Here is a 17,468-nt window from a genome sequence, read left to right as displayed (position 1 = left end):
AACGTGAAGAAATCGATCGATTTCTTCACGATCGGATTATATTTGTTTTCAATACTGTTGTCAATATTAGTTGAGTGTTGAAAACATAGAATCGCGAAAAACAAATGAATTCAAATTCGAAAAAAAAAATGAAATATTAATATAAATCGAATTTGATTATATTTTTAGTAATTTGTTTTTATTATATAAATAAATATATTCTAGTTGATATTTGTCAATATTCTTTCTAATTTTTTAGAAAAATTATTAAATTATGGGGTGAAATTAAGGAAAATTTGGTATATGAATATGTGAAATATACAAAAGTGGGAATTTTGGGTAGCTAGACATGATTTTAGAGTTATATAGAGTGTGTGTGTGTGTGTGGTGAGAGCTTAGGTTAGTCAAAGATTTATATTATAGCTCACTTGGACATACATATGTCCTCACCCTTACCTTAGCCCCATTACAACCCTGAAAAGACCTCATGATGTTTGCATTAGTATACTAAATATTTGTTGATTGGTTAGATGAAGAACAAAGTTTAGAAAGCATGATTAGAGAAGAGTAGAGTGAATTAACCCTAGACACTTGAGCGATTAGAGTGCATATACACTACCAGTGAGGGTTCAATGCTTGATTCTATGTTCCCTGCTTTCATGAGCTATCTTCTTACAAGTTTACTTGTCTTTTATTGTGTGATTTGAACTAGTGAAATCTGAATTATGTTTGTCTTGGAGAATTTGTTTACTTTTAACCAAGTAGGTAGAAGTATTTTTGTATTTAGTTGCATTCATATAGATAGTTTGCATTTCATAAGTTTTACCATTCCTCTTCACTCCTTTATAACTTCTCCTGAGCTTAGCATGAGGACATGCTCATGTTTAAGTGTGGAGAGATTTGATGCACCACTATTTCGTGGTATATTTTGTACTTAATTGTGTGGATTCTATCCACTAAACTCACACTTACTCATATAATTCACATGTTTTACATTTTTCTTCCTAATTTTGTGCTATGATTGAAAATATGCTTCTTTGGCCTTAAATTTGCAATGTTTAATCCCTTCAAGTATTACCATTCAATGCCTTAAACATGTATTACCATTCAATGCCGTGACATGTGTTTTAAGTGATTTCAGGATTTACAGGGCAGGAATGGCTTAGAGGATGGAAAGGGAGCATGAAAAAGTGGAAGGAATACAAGAAATTGAAGGAATTGCTGAGTTGTCAAGCCTGACCTCTTCATACTAAATCGACCATAACATGAGCTACGAAAGTCCAAATGAGATGGTTCTTGTTGCGTTGGAAAGATAACATCCTGGGCTTCGAAATGATATATAATTTATCATAGTTGCCATGCTGATAGGCGACGTGCACACGTGGATCACGCGTACATGTGACCTTGCGAAAGTTCAATCCATGCGTACGCGTGGGCGACGCATACGCGTGGCAGAGCCGCATGCTGGACGTATTAGAAAATGCTGGGGGCAATTTCTGGGCTCCTTTTGGCCTAATTTTCGGTCCAGAAAACATAGATTAGAGGCTGTAGAGTGGAGGAATCATTCACACAACTTTCATTCACATAATTTTAGGTTTTAGATGTAGTTTTCTAGAGAGGCCTCTGATGAATGGATTTTTGATGGTATAGAATTTCACAAATGAATTCTCGTTGCAAAGTATAGTTTCTAAACCAAGCAATAATCCTTTCATACAAAAAGTTGTTTGTCACTAGTACAAACCCCTAAAATTTATAACCGAAGTATTGGACCTCGGGTCGTTCTCCCTAGGAATTGTAATGAAGTGTCTTGTTATTGGTTGTGAATTATATTTGGGGTTTTTAAGCTTTTGGACAAGAAATATAAATGGCAAAGAAAATAAACTAACAACTAACAAAGCTCTTGGCAAGATATGAGAACTAGAAGTCCTAGCCTAGTTATCCTTCTCAATTGTGATGAGAATTGTTCATTGCTACCACTTAGTTAACCCTTACTAAAGAAAGGAAAGTCAAGCGGATGAATTGACTTGAGCCACAAGTCCTAGCCAACTCCCAAGGAAAGACTACCTTTAGTGCACTCCAAACCAATTAGCAATCTCTCCAATTATCAATCAACAAAGGAATTAGATAACTCAAGTGTCACTAATTACTCTACCTAGGCCAAGAGGAACAAAATCTAACTAATAGCTATAAGAGACATTTCATCAAAAACATAGAGTGCAATACAAGTGAACACATAAATTTGCAAGAATTAAAGAGAGATCTAACTACAAAGGCAAGAGGTCCACAATAGAAAACTAAATCAATCATGAAACAACAAAGAACTTACCAATTGCATTGAAGGAGAAATGTAGATCTACAAAAGAGAATTCACAAACTACAAACAAAGGAATTACATTAGAAGAAGAATCCTACAAGTGCAATAGAGGAGAGGAACGAAAATTAGAAGAGAGAATAAGAAGAAATAGATCTAGATCTAAGAACTAATCTAATCCTAATCCTAGAGAGAAGAGAGAGCTTCTCTCTCTAGAAACTAACTACAAAGCTAAACTAAACTAATTGATAACTAACTTCTAAAGTATGAAAAGTATGAAAAGTCTCTTCATTCCCCCTTCAATCCTTGGCTTAAATAGCATCAGAAATGAGTTGGATTGGGCCCACAAGGCTTCTAAAATCGCTGGCCACGAGTTGCATTAAGTGGGTCATGTGCCACCATCGGCGCGTCCGCGTACCGTGCGCGTGCGCGCCCCTATGCACAATGAAACTATGGCAAATCTTATATCGTTTCGAAGCCCCGGATGTTAGCTTTCCAACGCAACTGGAACCGCATCATTTGGACCTCTGTAGCTCAAGTTATGGTCGTTTAAGTGCAAAGAGGTCGGCTTGACAACTTTCCGGTTCTTTCATTTCTTCATGAGTTCTACAACTTTTCATGCTTTCTTTCTTCATTCCCTTGATCCAATCTTTGCCTCCTAAACCTTAAATCACTTAACAAACATATCAAGGCATCTAATAGAATCAAGGTGAATTAAATTTAGCTATTTTGAGTCCTAAAAAGCATGTTTTCACATTCAAGCACAATTAAAGGAGAATATACAAAACCATGCTATTTCTTGAATAAATGTGGGTAAAAGTTGATAAAATCCCCAAAATCAATACAAGATAAACCCTACAAATGGGGTTTGTCAACCTCCCCACACTTAAACCAAGCATGTCCTCATGCTTAAACCAAGAATGAAGTAAGGGTATGGCATTTATTCAATGGAAACTAACTAAATGCAATCTTCCTATATGCAACTATCTAAATGAATGCAAGTGCTTGGTCAAAATAAATCAATTCCCAAGAAACATATATGCACAAGGGCTAAGGACTAGCAAGTCTAATCCACAATTGAATTGAGTTATTAAATATTTTTACAAACTTGCATGAAGAATGATGATCATAGGTGAAAACATGTAATTGAGCATCAAACCCTCACCGGATGTGTTTGCACTCTATTCGCTCAAGTGTTTAGGGTTGATTCACTCAATTCTCCTCTATTTCATGCTTTCCAAGATTTGTTTTTCTTCTAACAATCAACATTTATTTCATGCATGCATACAAGTATCATGAGGTCTTTTCATTGGTTGTAATGGGGCTAGGGTTAAGGTAGGATGCATATTTGGTCAAGTGAGCTTGAAATTTGAATCTTTGATAAGCTTAAACTTCCCACCTAACCTATGACATCCTATACAATTAAGTTCTAATCTAGCTACCCATTTTTCACCTTTTCACATACTCATGCATTTTCTTTTCATTTCACAACTCATATGCATTGATCTTATTGAGCTTCACCTTGGGGCATTTTGTCCCCTTTTTATTATTTTTTTCTTCTTTTTTTTTTCTCTATTTTTTTTTCTTTTCCATATTATTTTTTTTTTCTTTTTCTTTTGTCTTTCTCATTTTTTTTTCTTTCTATATACAAGAGCATCAATGCATAAGGTTTTACATTTGATCAATACATGAGTATGTACCCAATTCCCAATATTTTCAATAACAATACAAAATACTCTTTTATTCACCCAATGTCCCAAGGTTCCCACACTTGAATGATACTCACACACACTAGCCTAAGCTAATCAAAGATCTAAATTAAGGGACAATTATTATTTTTCGCTTTAAGGCTAGTAATGTGCTAAATTAAAGAATAAGTGGGTTAAGCGTAGGCTCAAATTTGCTAACAATGGATGATAAGAGGTAAGGCTATTTGGGTAAGTGAGCTAATGAAACAATGGCCTCAATCATATAAATGCATGAATATACAAAATAATGGAAATAAAGAATCAAACAAATCAAAGATTACAATCATAGAAAGAGGCTAATGCACACAAGAAGGAAAATAAGTGGTTATAAGATGTAACCACACCGTTAGGCTCAAATCTCACAAGCTTGTGTTCTTAGCTTAAAACATGTTCCACAATATATATAATTCAAGCAAGTTCTATGAAAAGTTTTCACTCAAATCAATTGACATGCCCTATAGATAGAAATCTTGAAAAATTCTCATTATCTTGACTAAGCTTATTGTGTATACATATGCAAAAATAAGAAAATTCAAGTAAAAATCCTAAAATCCTAAAATGAAATGCAAAAGTGTTGGAGTTAGAAATTTGTCACCCAAGATTGCCGATCGGTCAGACGACCTCCCCACACTTAAAAGTTTGCACCGTCCTCGGTGCACTCAAAGATGAGCAAGGGGGTACGGCGACTCTCCGGATTGCTATGTGTTCTTTCTTCCGCTTCCATGGTTGCTTGTGGTGCATTCGTTATGAAAAACAAAAATATAACACCATAAGATGAGAAGATATAAAAGCAAGGAAGCATACATTGTTGGAATGAGGTAAATCACTAGAATGAGGTGAGTGAATTAGTGTGACATTAAGAAATATTAGGTGTGTAAATTCTAAATTGCACGGTTTAGAATACACATTAGCATAAAAGCTATGTCACAAAAGAAGCATGCACTTCACTTATCCTAGTGTGCTTGAGATGCTTTAAGTAAGCTTGTAAGGTAAGACAAGCATTAGAGAAGCATGAAAGCATTCAAGTCAAACATATGGATGGATATAATCATGAAATACAATGCATTAAGGTAAATGCTCAACATTATCCATCAAGAGATTGCCTAATCAAAGAATACGGTTCAAATCACATGGTGGCTAGCTACAACATGCAATTCAAAAGAGTTATAAGCTCGAAGACAATTCTCATCACTTGGTATTTTTCAAAAGGTAAGCATGAAGAACTCAAAACCAAGTAACAAAATATAACCTCAATCATAGAATCCAACAAAGATTATCTAAAATTATTCATGCTAAAATAGCATTTAGGCAACAAGGGATATAGCAATGTATAGTAAACAAAGTCAATACTCCAACACTTATGATGAAAAGAGAGAAAATAAAATGAAAACTAAACTAAAACTAACTAATCAACTAACTAACTAACTAATTTGTTAACAAAAATAAATGGTTGTCAATGGTGTTTGGAAGTGTTGGATGAGGGGTAGGAGAAAGGAGAAGGAAAGAAATAGAAAGAGGAGAAGAAAAGAAATGTGGTGAAGGAAGGGAATCCGCGCGTACGCACACATGGCGCGCGCGCGTCGTTGGCTTATTTCGACAGTGGCGCGTACGCGTCGTGTGTGCGTGTGCGCAAGTGGGGTTTGTGCCAGAGGCACAACGTTGGCGCGGCGCAGGCACAACTCTCTGGAAAATGTATGGAGGTTAGAACTTCTCAATCCGCGCGTACGCACGCATGGCGCGCGCGTGGATGGTCGAAAATGCTGTAAGTGCGCGTACGCGCCATGTACGCGTACGTGTGGATGGTGCTCTGTTTTTCAAAAATTTTTTTCTATGTTTTTGCACCAATCCAAGCATTCCAAACCTCCAAACAGCTACCAAAACACCATAAAACCTTATTTAGCATGCTTAAACTACCAAACATACTCAACTAACTAAACAAAACATGAAATTAAGCTAATTCTACCAATATATACAAAAGAGAAAATGAAAGGATTTTACCATGGTGGGTTGTCTCCCACCTAGCACTTTTGTTTATTGTCCTTAAGTTGGACTTATGGGGAGCTCCTCATCAAGGTGGCTTGTGCTTGTATTCATCTTGGAACTCCCACCAATGCTTGGTTCTCCATTGTGCCCCACGATTCTTCATGGATTGAGCCAAGTCTTGATGGAGTTCTTCACAAGCTTGGGGCTCCCAAAGTTGATCCTCTTCTTGTAATTCGGGATCCCACACTTTGTTTTCACACCCGTCTTGAAGTTGATCATCATTATTAGTCCAACCGGGTGGTGAGTAAGGTGAATTCTCTATATAGTGGCCAACAATCCTCCTAGACCCATCTATTTGAGCACTACTCCAATATTTATATCTCATGTTTGATGCATCAACCATAATGAGCCTTGATTTGCAACGCCAACCACAAAACCTTTTTCGTTTACGCTTCATCCCACAAAGCTCCCTAAGTTGGCCATCCGTTTCAAGTAAACCATATTCAAGTGGGATAATAAAGCTAATAGAAATAAATTTCACCCACTCAAATGAAGGAGTAGATGGCAACCTAGGCAAAGACAACTCCAAGAGTTTTGATAAAGCGTATTCAATTCCCATCCTCCTTTTTCTAAGGATTTCCACCTCTTCACAAGACTTCTCAATTATAATCCTTTGTTCAACAATTTTATATAAACCTTTTCTCCTACTCAAGTCATAAATGGGAGGGTAAGAAAAATTTACCTCCACATTGCTTTCCATCTTGTTGGGAGAAGGTTCTTCATGCTCAAAGGATTCTTCACCACTAAGGTTTGATGCTTGATCTTCATCACCAAGGGAACTCACTTCTTGCTCTATCCCATCCAAATCTTCATATGGAATATGTCTTGGAAGGTGTGCACTTTCCTTCCTAGCATCAATTTCAATCATCTTGGAGGGGTTTTCTTCAATTCTAGATTCCCATGGAGGCTCCGCATCTCCTAAGTCTTCAACCAATTCTTCCCTTTCTTCAATAATCATAGCTTCCTCCAATTGTTCCAATACAAAGAAACTTCCCTCATTCTCCACCAATCTCTCTTTTATGTTATGCTCTTCATTTGATTCCCCACATGTAGCCATGGGAGTTCCTTGAGAGTTCAAGCATTGGGATGCTAACCGGTTTACCACCTCATCCAAGGCGGTCATGAATTGTTGCACATCCCTTGTCATCTCCTCTTGTCCTTGAACAAGAACATCAAGGATGTCATCCATTGGAGGTTGGGGTGGATGGAAGGGTTCATCAATTTGGGGGAAGGGTTCATAGTAGGGAGGTGGTTCTTCTTGGTAGAGTTGTGGTGGTTCAATAATTTCCACTCTTTCCACTTGTTGCACAACACGCTCCATGGTTGCTTGAAGTTGATCCAATGTTTCCTTGAGATGATCCCTTGACTCTTGTTCCTCTTGGATAATATGATTAGGATCATATGGCTCTTGGATTGATGGACATGAATATTCTTCCCTGGGAGGTTGTGGTGGAAAGTGGTATTCATCTTGTGGTTGAAAATTTTCATACATTTGTGGTTGAAAATTTTCATACAATTGAGGTGGTTCATCTTGGTAATAACATGGAGGGGGTGGCTCTTGGAAATGGTGATGTTGAGATGGTGGTGGCTCTATATGTGGTTCATATGGCTCATACGGTTGTTGTAATGGTAGATATGGATGAGGGTCATATGAAGGTGGTTGGTGAAAAGTGGCTTTTGAGTATGGTTGAGGGTTATGTTGAGGGTATGGCTCATAGACATATGGTGGTGGTTCTTGAAAGTCACAAGGGAGTTCACCATAGCCATTAGATTGATATGCACCAAAGAATGGCTCTTCTTCATAGTGTATTGGTGGAGGTTGTTGCCATGAAGATTGATCATGTGCATGTGGCTCTTCCCACCTTTGGTTATCCCATTCTTGATACACATCTTCATTGTAGCCCCCATTACCTACAACATAGTTGTAATCACACTCATAGCCAAAGTGAGAATTCATGATAGCAAGAGAAAATAAAAATAAAATCAAATAAGAAGCAAGAAAATTAAATCCTAAAAACTAGTAAGAACTAACAAAGAAGCAAAAGGCAAACATATTCACAATATTCACATATATACAATAACCAATAACATAACACCATTGCAATTCCCCGGCAACGGCGCCATTTTGATGAATGGATTTTTGATGGTATAGAATTTCACAAATGAATTCTCGTTGCAAAGTATAGTTTCTAAACCAAGCAATAATCCTTTCATACAAAAAGTTGTTTGTCACTAGTACAAACCCCTAAAATTTATAACCGAAGTATTGGACCTCGGGTCGTTCTCCCTAGGAATTGTAATGAAGTGTCTTGTTATTGGTTGTGAATTATATTTGGGGTTTTTAAGCTTTTGGACAAGAAATATAAATGGCAAAGAAAATAAACTAACAACTAACAAAGCTCTTGGCAAGATATGAGAACTAGAAGTCCTAGCCTAGTTATCCTTCTCAATTGTGATGAGAATTGTTCATTGCTACCACTTAGTTAACCCTTACTAAAGAAAGGAAAGTCAAGCGGATGAATTGACTTGAGCCACAAGTCCTAGCCAACTCCCAAGAAAAGACTAGCTTTAGTGCACTCCAAACCAATTAGCAATCTCTCCAATTATCAATCAACAAAGGAATTAGATAACTCAAGTGTCACTAATTACTCTACCTAGGCCAAGAGGAACAAAATCTAACTAATAGCTATAAGAGACATTTCATCAAAAAAATAGAGTGCAATACAAGTGGACACATAAATTTGCAAGAATTAAAGATAGATCTAACTACAAAGGCAAGAGGTCCACAATAGAAAACTAAATCAATCATGAAACAACAAAGAACTTACCAATTGCATTGAAGGAGAAATGTAGATCTACAAAAGAGAATTCACAAACTACAAACAAAGGAATTACATTAGAAGAAGAATCCTACAAGTGCAATAGAGGAGAGGAACGAAAATTAGAAGAGAGAATAAGAAGAAATAGATCTAGATCTAAGAACTAATCTAATCCTAATCCTAGAGAGAAGAGAGAGCTTCTCTCTCTAGAAACTAACTACAAAGCTAAACTAAACTAATTGATAACTAACTTCTAAAGTATGAAAAGTATGAAAAGTCTCTTCATTCCCCCTTCAATCCTTGGCTTAAATAGCATCAGAAATGAGTTGGATTGGGCCCACAAGGCTTCTAAAATCACTGGCCACGAGTTGCATTAAGTGGGTCATGTGCCACCATCGGCGCGTCCGCGTACCGTGCGCGTGCGCGCCCCTATGCGCAATGAAACTATGGCAAATCTTATATCGTTTCGAAGCCCCGGATGTTAGCTTTCCAACGCAACTGGAACCGCATCATTTGGACCTCTGTAGCTCAAGTTATGGTCGTTTAAGTGCAAAGAGGTCGGCTTGACAGCTTTCCGGTTCTTTCATTTCTTCATGAGTTCTCCAACTTTTCATGCTTTCTTTCTTCATTCCCTTGATCCAATCTTTGCCTCCTAAACCTTAAATCACTTAACAAACATATCAAGGCATCTAATAGAATCAAGGTGAATTAAATTTAGCTATTTTGAGTCCTAAAAAGCATGTTTTCACATTCAAGCACAATTAAAGGAGAATATACAAAACCATGCTATTTCTTGAATAAATGTGGGTAAAAGTTGATAAAATCCCCAAAATCAATACAAGATAAACCCTACAAATGGGGTTTGTCAGCCTCTCTCCTCTCTCTAGGTTTTCGGATTTCTCTTAGTTTTAGGTTTATTTTTTCTCAATTCCAGGTTCAATGTTCCTTTAATTTAATTCTCTTCTACTCTTAATTGTTCTAGTCTTTTAGTTTATCTATTTCTCTTGTTGGTTTATTTATTCTCCCAATTTAGTTTATGAATTCTAATGTTAGATTTGATTTTCTTATTAATGCAACTTGAGGTATTTCATATTTATGATTGCTTTCTTCAATTTATGTTACTGAGGCTTGGTGCACGAAATTGTGATCATCAACAATGGCGCCAAAGACTTTGAGCTCTCAAACGTGAATCACACTTTGTCACAATTCTGCACAACTAACCAGCAAGAGCACTGGGTCGTCCAAGTAATACCTTACATGAGTAAGGGTTGATCCCATGGAGACTGTCGGCTTGAAGCAAGCTATGGTCATCTTGTAAATCTCAGTCAGGTAGATTCAAATGGTTATAGAGGATTGATAAATAAAACATAAAATAAAGATAGAGATAGAGATACTTATGTAATTCATTGGTAGGAATTTCGGATAAGCGTATGAAGATGCTTTGTTCCTCCTGAACCTCTTCTTTCCTATTGCCTTCTTCCAATCATTCATACTCCTTTTCATGACAAGCTTTATGTTGGGCATCACCGTTGTCAATGGCTATTTCCCGTCCTCTCAGTGAAAATGTTCTACGCATGCTGTCACCGCACGGCTAATCATCTGTCTGTCACACGCCCAACACTCGCGAGTTCGAAGCTCGTCACAGTCATCCCTTCCCAGATCCTACTCAGAATACCACAAACAAGGTTTAAACGTTTCAGATCTCAGGAATGGCCGCCAATAATTCTAGCCTATACCACGAAGGTTCTAATCTTAGATCAGAAACCCAAGAGATACACATTCAAGCTTGTTTGGATGTAGAACGGAAGTGGTTGTCAGGCACGCATTCATAGGTGAGAATGGTGATGAGTGTCACATAATCATCACATTCATCATGTTCTTGGGTGCGAATGAATATCTTGGAGAAGAAATAGACTTGAGTTGAATAGAAAAACAATAGTACTTTGCATTAATTCATGAAGAACAGCAGAGCTCCACACCTTAATCTATGGTGTGTAGAAACTCCACCGTTGAAAATACATAAGAACAAAATGGTCTAGGTATAATGGCCTAGCCCCGAAGAAACGGCGCTTTTTCGGGATCAAACAGAATTTTTACAGAGTTTTTAGGAATTTCTATGCATATAAGCACCTCCACTGCACAAGTGCTGCGTCATCAAGCTGCTGAGTCAGCAGCTTGATTGCACAGGACACCTCTCCTAATCTAAGTAGGAACGTCGCGAAGAATTGTGTTTTTGAGCCACTTCGGGCCTGAATTTCAAAATTCTGATTTCCGTGGTTAGTCTCTATGTGACGAGCCGGTCACGAATTTCGAGAGAAAAATTATATTAATATAATATTCATATATTATTATTTTATTCAGAATATTATATTATTATCTTCTCTACTGTGATTAATGTTGATCTATGTTTAGTAATATAATAACTGAGCTTGAAATCTACCGGTAACGGATAATACCGGCATTCTTAGATGAACTTAGCACTGCTAATGCTTCATCATATATCTTTTATTCTTATGATTATCCAGTTACTAGTTTCATTTACACTAAGTAACTTAATGTTTATCCATTAGTAGTGTAATTACTTAAGTTCTAATACATCTAGCTTTAGTAATTATCCTTTTCTGAGATATTTTGACAAGTAACTTTTGGATAATCATCATCCAAAAGCCACGGTCTCCCTAGGACAGCTTGGCTATCATTTTTGTTCTTGGAAAAGCTTAGAACACCATGAAAGAAAACCATGAAGCTTCCATGAACACCTGAGCTACTTTCTCCGTTCTTTCTCAAACCGAAACCCCTATCAAAAATCTAATCTTACCAAAGTGTTCACCTCTTCCTCCTCTTCATTTCTATGTCACTTTTCATGGAGTAAATCAAGGTATGAAGGCTGCTCCTCCTCTTTGAAAATTCGGCCATGGTGGTTCCTTAAGTTAATGATGTTTTCTTCATGTTTTCTCTTAGGATCTCTTATTCAATCACCAAAAGCTCCAAGAAAACGTGATTTATAGCTACCTTAAGGAGAGGAAAACCTTCTTTTCATCATCATGAAGCTTCAGCCTTCATGGTTCATAAGATTCTAAAGTTGTTTTTGATGTTAAAATAGGCGTAAAAGTGCTTCTGGAAGCTTGTTTTTAGTGCAATCTTGGACAGCAGCAAAGGAGGTAAGGTTTGGTAAATTAATCAATGATTGGCTGTGTTCTTGAAGTGTTAAACCATATCTTGTTGCTTGAGATTTGATTTTGGGTGTTTGTGTGATGGTTTGATCATGGAAACTTGTTGTTTAATGCTTGAAAATCATGTTTATGATGGTTTTGAAGTGGCTGTTGGTGCTGCTGGAAAACGTGACATTCCAGCCATGAAAATCATGATTTTTGATGCTTATTTGATGTGTATTTGAGGGCTGAAAAGTTTCTCCTTGGTTTGATAAAAATCGGGTTCAAATCGGTTTCCAAAATGATTGAAAAACTAGCTGAAAATCAAGCAGAAATCTGATGAACTTTTGAAAAAAAAATGCTTTTGGTTTTTGGAAGAACATGAAAACGTGTATTCAAGGAGTTTTGGGGTCAAAATGCAATTACTAAAAAGTTTGGGGTTGAAAATTAATTAATCAAAAGTTGAGGGGCTAAAGTGCAAATATTAAAAGTTATAGGGGTCAAAGTGCAATTTCCAAGGAGTCTGGGGTCAAAATGCAATTTTTGAAAGTTAAATAAAATATTATTATTTTAATAATAAAATATTAATATATTATTTTATTAATAATATTATTTTAATAATAATATTATTTTATTAATAATAATAATAAAATATTGATAAAAAGACAGTTTTCCCTGAAAGCCTCAGGAAGGCAGATTTGAGTCCAAAATTCTCTAATTTCCTTTACTAAACACCTAAGAAAATGTATAAGAGAAGATATAGAGGTATATGATGTAAAGAAACAAGATTTTGAAACCTGTGTTTAAGTTAAAGAGAAAAGGAGTTAAAAGTGATATAGCTGTGTACCTGACCTTACAGAGTAAACAGAGAATTGTAAAATGAGCTTTCTGTGATGTTCTAATGCTTGATTTATGATGATTGCTAAGTGATGGAGAGTATGGTTATATGTGAATTATGAGCCTTCGGGCAATGCTTGTGAATGTTGTGCGGGGACGCCCGTATTGTAATGTTGCTTCCAAGACAGGCTGCGGTAGAGTAGTACCAGCCCTGCAAGCTGAATGCTTGGTAGAGGCCTGACTCGCATACCTGCGGTATATTGAGATTTGAGCAAATACCAGCCCTGCAAGTCGAGAGTATTTGGTAGAGGGTATGAGGTACTTAATCTGGGATTAAGTTCTGGGAAGGCATTATCTGACCTGGAGGGTCGGATTGCATCGGGTGCGGGTCGAAACCGACAAATGAGCTCATTACCTGCAGTAGGGACAGACATGCATCATACTTGTTTGTGCATTATTTATTGCTTATCTTCTTGTGTTCTTGTTCTATTCCTTGTTTGTTTGAGCATAACTGTGTGATTGCATATTAATGTGTGAATGTGCATTTATTTCCTATTTTCTCTCTTGTTCATGTGTTAGTTTATGTTGCTGTTATGTACATATTACTCTATATTTATTTATACTTCTATCACCACGGATATTATAAATGAACTTAACTATAAACCCCGACCTTACTAAGAACTCCCCAGTTCTTACCCCTTACACCTCTACAGATGGACACGGGAGTCCTATTCTACGAGATTGATCCACCGTACATCCACGAGGACCCAGTGCGTGGCGAGTATTACATCTACTGTGCCGTACCTCGTATCCGTAATTATGTAGTTCGTGGTAGACCTTTCCAGTACCCTATTAGGACAGCATACTTTAATCCTGATGCACCCTATGACTTTCTTTTATCTTGGTTACACCCTGGCGGACCTGGGATACCTCATCCTGAGGAGCAGATGCCACCTCCACCTGACTATCCTCCTCCACCTGAACCTCCTCTACCTGATGAGCCTATAACTGCCCAGCATATCCATGAGGCACCTCCTGCACCTTTTGTCCTTGATGAGTGGGGTGTTCCTGTGTTGCCACCCGAGCTTGATCCTTTACCTGAGCCGATCGAGCCTCCTGTCTTTGATGAGCAACAGGGACATGAGTATGATTAGATCATGGAGGCGCCACCTCCTTCTCCAGACTGTATTTTGTTTGGTAGCTATCCTTCCTCTGCTATCACTCCGGGCAGAAGAAGAGGATGAGGAAGAAGAAGATCTGGAGGAAGATCCTAACTTCATAGTTATCTCCTCTGACAGCGATGACGATGAGCCAGGCGAGGCGCCAGCAGACAAGCATCACCATTCGCCCGGTGATTTTCCGTGAGGTACTCTGGACCAGGATTGAGGAGACTTTTTGAGACGCCTAGTCTAACTTCAGTACATTAGAGTGTCTCCCTCACTTTTGTTAGCATGATTAGAGGGAATAGGCATATCATAGAGTTAGGCTAGCCTGGGTGCCAGCTTAGGGGCTTTTGGTCAGGCCAGGCCCTAGGGCGTCCTATGTACGTATATGTATATACTATATGAGTCACTGACTTAGGGGTGATGTACCATAGCTCTATGCTTATATAACTAAGCCACTTCTGTAACATGATGTACATTATAGTGTGTTGTTCCATATTCTGTTATCTTTTGTCTTATGTATGTGAACGTTTAATTATCCCTTGATATATGGAAGGTATGCGACTTTAAATTATTCTTGTTAAAAAAAATTTACTTGTAAAATTCGCGGGGTTTTAACAACGTACAGGCTTATATTTATTAATTAATAATACAAAAAGGAAAAACAAGTTGGTAACATTCGATTTCTAGTATGATCTAGACATGCTAGAAGTTGGGTTGTTACAATTTGGTATCAGAGCGGTTCTTCCTGTTAGAGCCTGGGGAATGGACTGAATCATGCTTTATTGCATGCTCTGTGGTGTGTCTCGTGCTTATAGGGTATCCATGTGATATGTGTCGCATGAATGTCTTTGTGCTTTCATTCTGATAATGTTCATGCACAACTTGAGGTATTAAGACTGATCACCTTGGTATTGATTGTTTGGTATGAACAGAATCAGGATGCCTCCACGGAGACGTAGTGATCGGGAAGGGTCTACTGTTAACAATCCGCCACGAAACGATGATAATCTGTTTGCTGCGATTCACGCTATGGCTGAGGCTATGCGTGAAACGGCGACTGCTACTACCCGAGCAGTTAACCGTCTGAGGGAACGTAATGGAGAGCGTAACAATGACCGTAATGGTGAGAATGGTGGGAACGGTGATGGAGATAACATGAATCATGATAGGCCTATGACATTAGCTGCTTTCTTGAAAGTTAATCCACTGAAGTTCAAGGGTACGATTGTAGCAATTGAAGCTGATAATTGGTTCCGAGGCATAGAAAGGTCCTTGAGGGCACAGCATGTCCCAGAAGAATAGTATGTAGAATTTGCTACTTATATGTTGGAAGGGGATGCTCAGCACTGGTGGCAGGGCATTCAACGTTTACTGCAGCAAGATGAGGGTAATATTTTGTGGGATGTTTTCAAAGAAGAGTTCTATAAGAAGTACTTTCCTAAAGCTACTCGTGAGGCAAAGGAGATGGATTTGATGCAGTTGAAATAGGGAAGTATGTCTGTTGCTGAGAATACAAGGAAGTTTGAAGATTTATGTCGTTTTTCCAAGGTTTGTCAAGGGAATCCAGCAGATTTTGAAGAGTGGAAATGTTTGAAATTTGAAGGGGGACTCCGTGAAGATTTGTTGAACTCAGTGGTTCTATTGGAAATACGAAATTTTGCGGAGTTGGTTAATAAGAGTCAGTTAGTAGAGGACTGTGCTAAGAAGATAGTTGCAGCTCGGATGAATCGCCCAGGATCTTTTTTTCAGAATTATAATCGGTATACAGCTCCTCAGGGAAGGAATTTTAAGCAGGGAGCAATGCCTTCACGAAGGTACAATCAGAATAGAAATGTTCATGCACGTCCTACAAGAGGGAATGGAGGAAGAATGAGACAGGATATGGGTAAGCGACCTCAGCAGGCGCAGATGCGACCAGTATGTAGGCAGTGCAAAAAGGAGCATGGAGGTAGACCTTGTCAGCTTACAGGCGTTATCTGTTTTTCTTGTGGTCAGCCTGGACATATGGCTAAGGACTGTCCGAAGAAGCCAGTACAAGGAATAGATAGGCCGCGACAGCAAGAACGTGTGTTTGCTATGACTGCTGATGACGCAATGAAATCAGACTCCCTAATTCAAGGTCAGTGTTATGTCAAATCTCGACTCTTAACCGTACTGTATGACTCTGGTGCATCACATTCATTTATTTCTGAGACTGTTGCGCATGAGTTGGGATTAGATTTCACCATGTTAGATTATAATCTAATTGTTCGTACACCCACATCTCAAAATGCCTTGACTAGTCAAGTATGTCAATAGGTGCCTTTTGTTATTGAGGCTAGAACTTTTATACATGACCTGGTTTGTTTGCCTTTGTGTGGTTTAGATATTATCTTAGGTATAGATTGGTTGTCCAAGCATCATGTTTTCCTTGATTGTTTTAAATGAATTGCTACATTTCCATCATCTAAAATGCACACTGAACCAGTTGAGTCTTGTACTTTCTATTTGAATTCTCTAAGAGTTATTTCTAGTAATAGTGGGTTAGAGGGTTACGTTCTACTATCGGCTAGCTCAGAAACTAATGAACAAGACTTGGAGCAAATTCGAGTGGTGAAGGAGTTTCCTGATGTTTTTCCGGATGATATACCTGAGTTTCCACCTCAGAGAGGGATAGAGTTTAGTATTGATCTGGTTCCTGGAGCCAGACCAATTTCTATAGCACCGTATCGGATGTCACCGTTGGAACTAGCAGAGTTAAAGAAGCAGTTGAATGAATTGCTGGGGAAGAAGTTTATTCGTCCGAGTGTATCACCATGGGTAGCTCTAGTGTTACTAGTAAAGAAGAAGGATGGTGGAATGAGGTTATGTGTAGATTATCGGCAATTGAACAAGATCACAATCAAGAACAAGTATCCACTCCCAAGGATAGATGATCTGATGGACCAGCTGAGAGGTGTGATAGTATTCTCGAAGATTGATTTGTGGTCAGGTTACCATCAAATTCGGGTGAAGGAATCAGATATACCTAAGACTGCCTTTCGAACTAGGTACAGTCACTATGAGTATACGGTTATGTCCTTTGGACTGACTAATGCTCCTGCTGTATTCATGGATTATATGAATCGTATTTTTCGTCCGTATCTAGATCAATTTGTGGTAGTCTTTATAGATGATATCCTCATCTATTCCAAGACAGAAGAAGAACATGGAGAGCATTTGAGGATTGTGTTGCAAATATTAAGAGCACGGAAGCTATATGCGAGGTTGTCAAAATGTGAGTTTTGGGCGACAGAAGTGGCATTCTTGGGACATGTGATCACACTAGATGGAATAACTGTAGATCCTTTAAAGATCGAGGCCGTAGTACAATGGAAGCAACCCAAGACAGTTACAGAAGTTCGTAGTTTCTTGGGGTTAGCAGGATACTATCG

At 38.1% G+C, this 17,468-nt stretch overlaps 1 protein-coding gene across 1 annotated transcript; it reads left to right on the top strand.

Annotated features, from left to right (window-relative positions):
• The first annotated feature begins 15,549 nt into the window (after positions 1-15,549).
• Positions 15,550-16,353, top strand: LOC107620733 (uncharacterized). The gene has a single exon (XM_016322859.1). The coding sequence runs from the start codon at positions 15,550-15,552 to the stop codon at positions 16,351-16,353; it is 804 nt and encodes a 267-aa protein (XP_016178345.1).
• Positions 16,354-17,468: the final 1,115 nt, after the last annotated feature.

Source organism: Arachis ipaensis, chromosome B10 (genome assembly GCF_059453495.1).
Source record: "Arachis ipaensis isolate K30076 ecotype BB chromosome B10, ASM5945349v1, whole genome shotgun sequence".
NCBI classification, from domain to species: domain Eukaryota; kingdom Viridiplantae; phylum Streptophyta; class Magnoliopsida; order Fabales; family Fabaceae; genus Arachis; species Arachis ipaensis.
The sequence above is the reverse complement of the archived record's forward strand: the minus strand, read 5'-3'. Positions and strand labels throughout refer to the sequence as shown.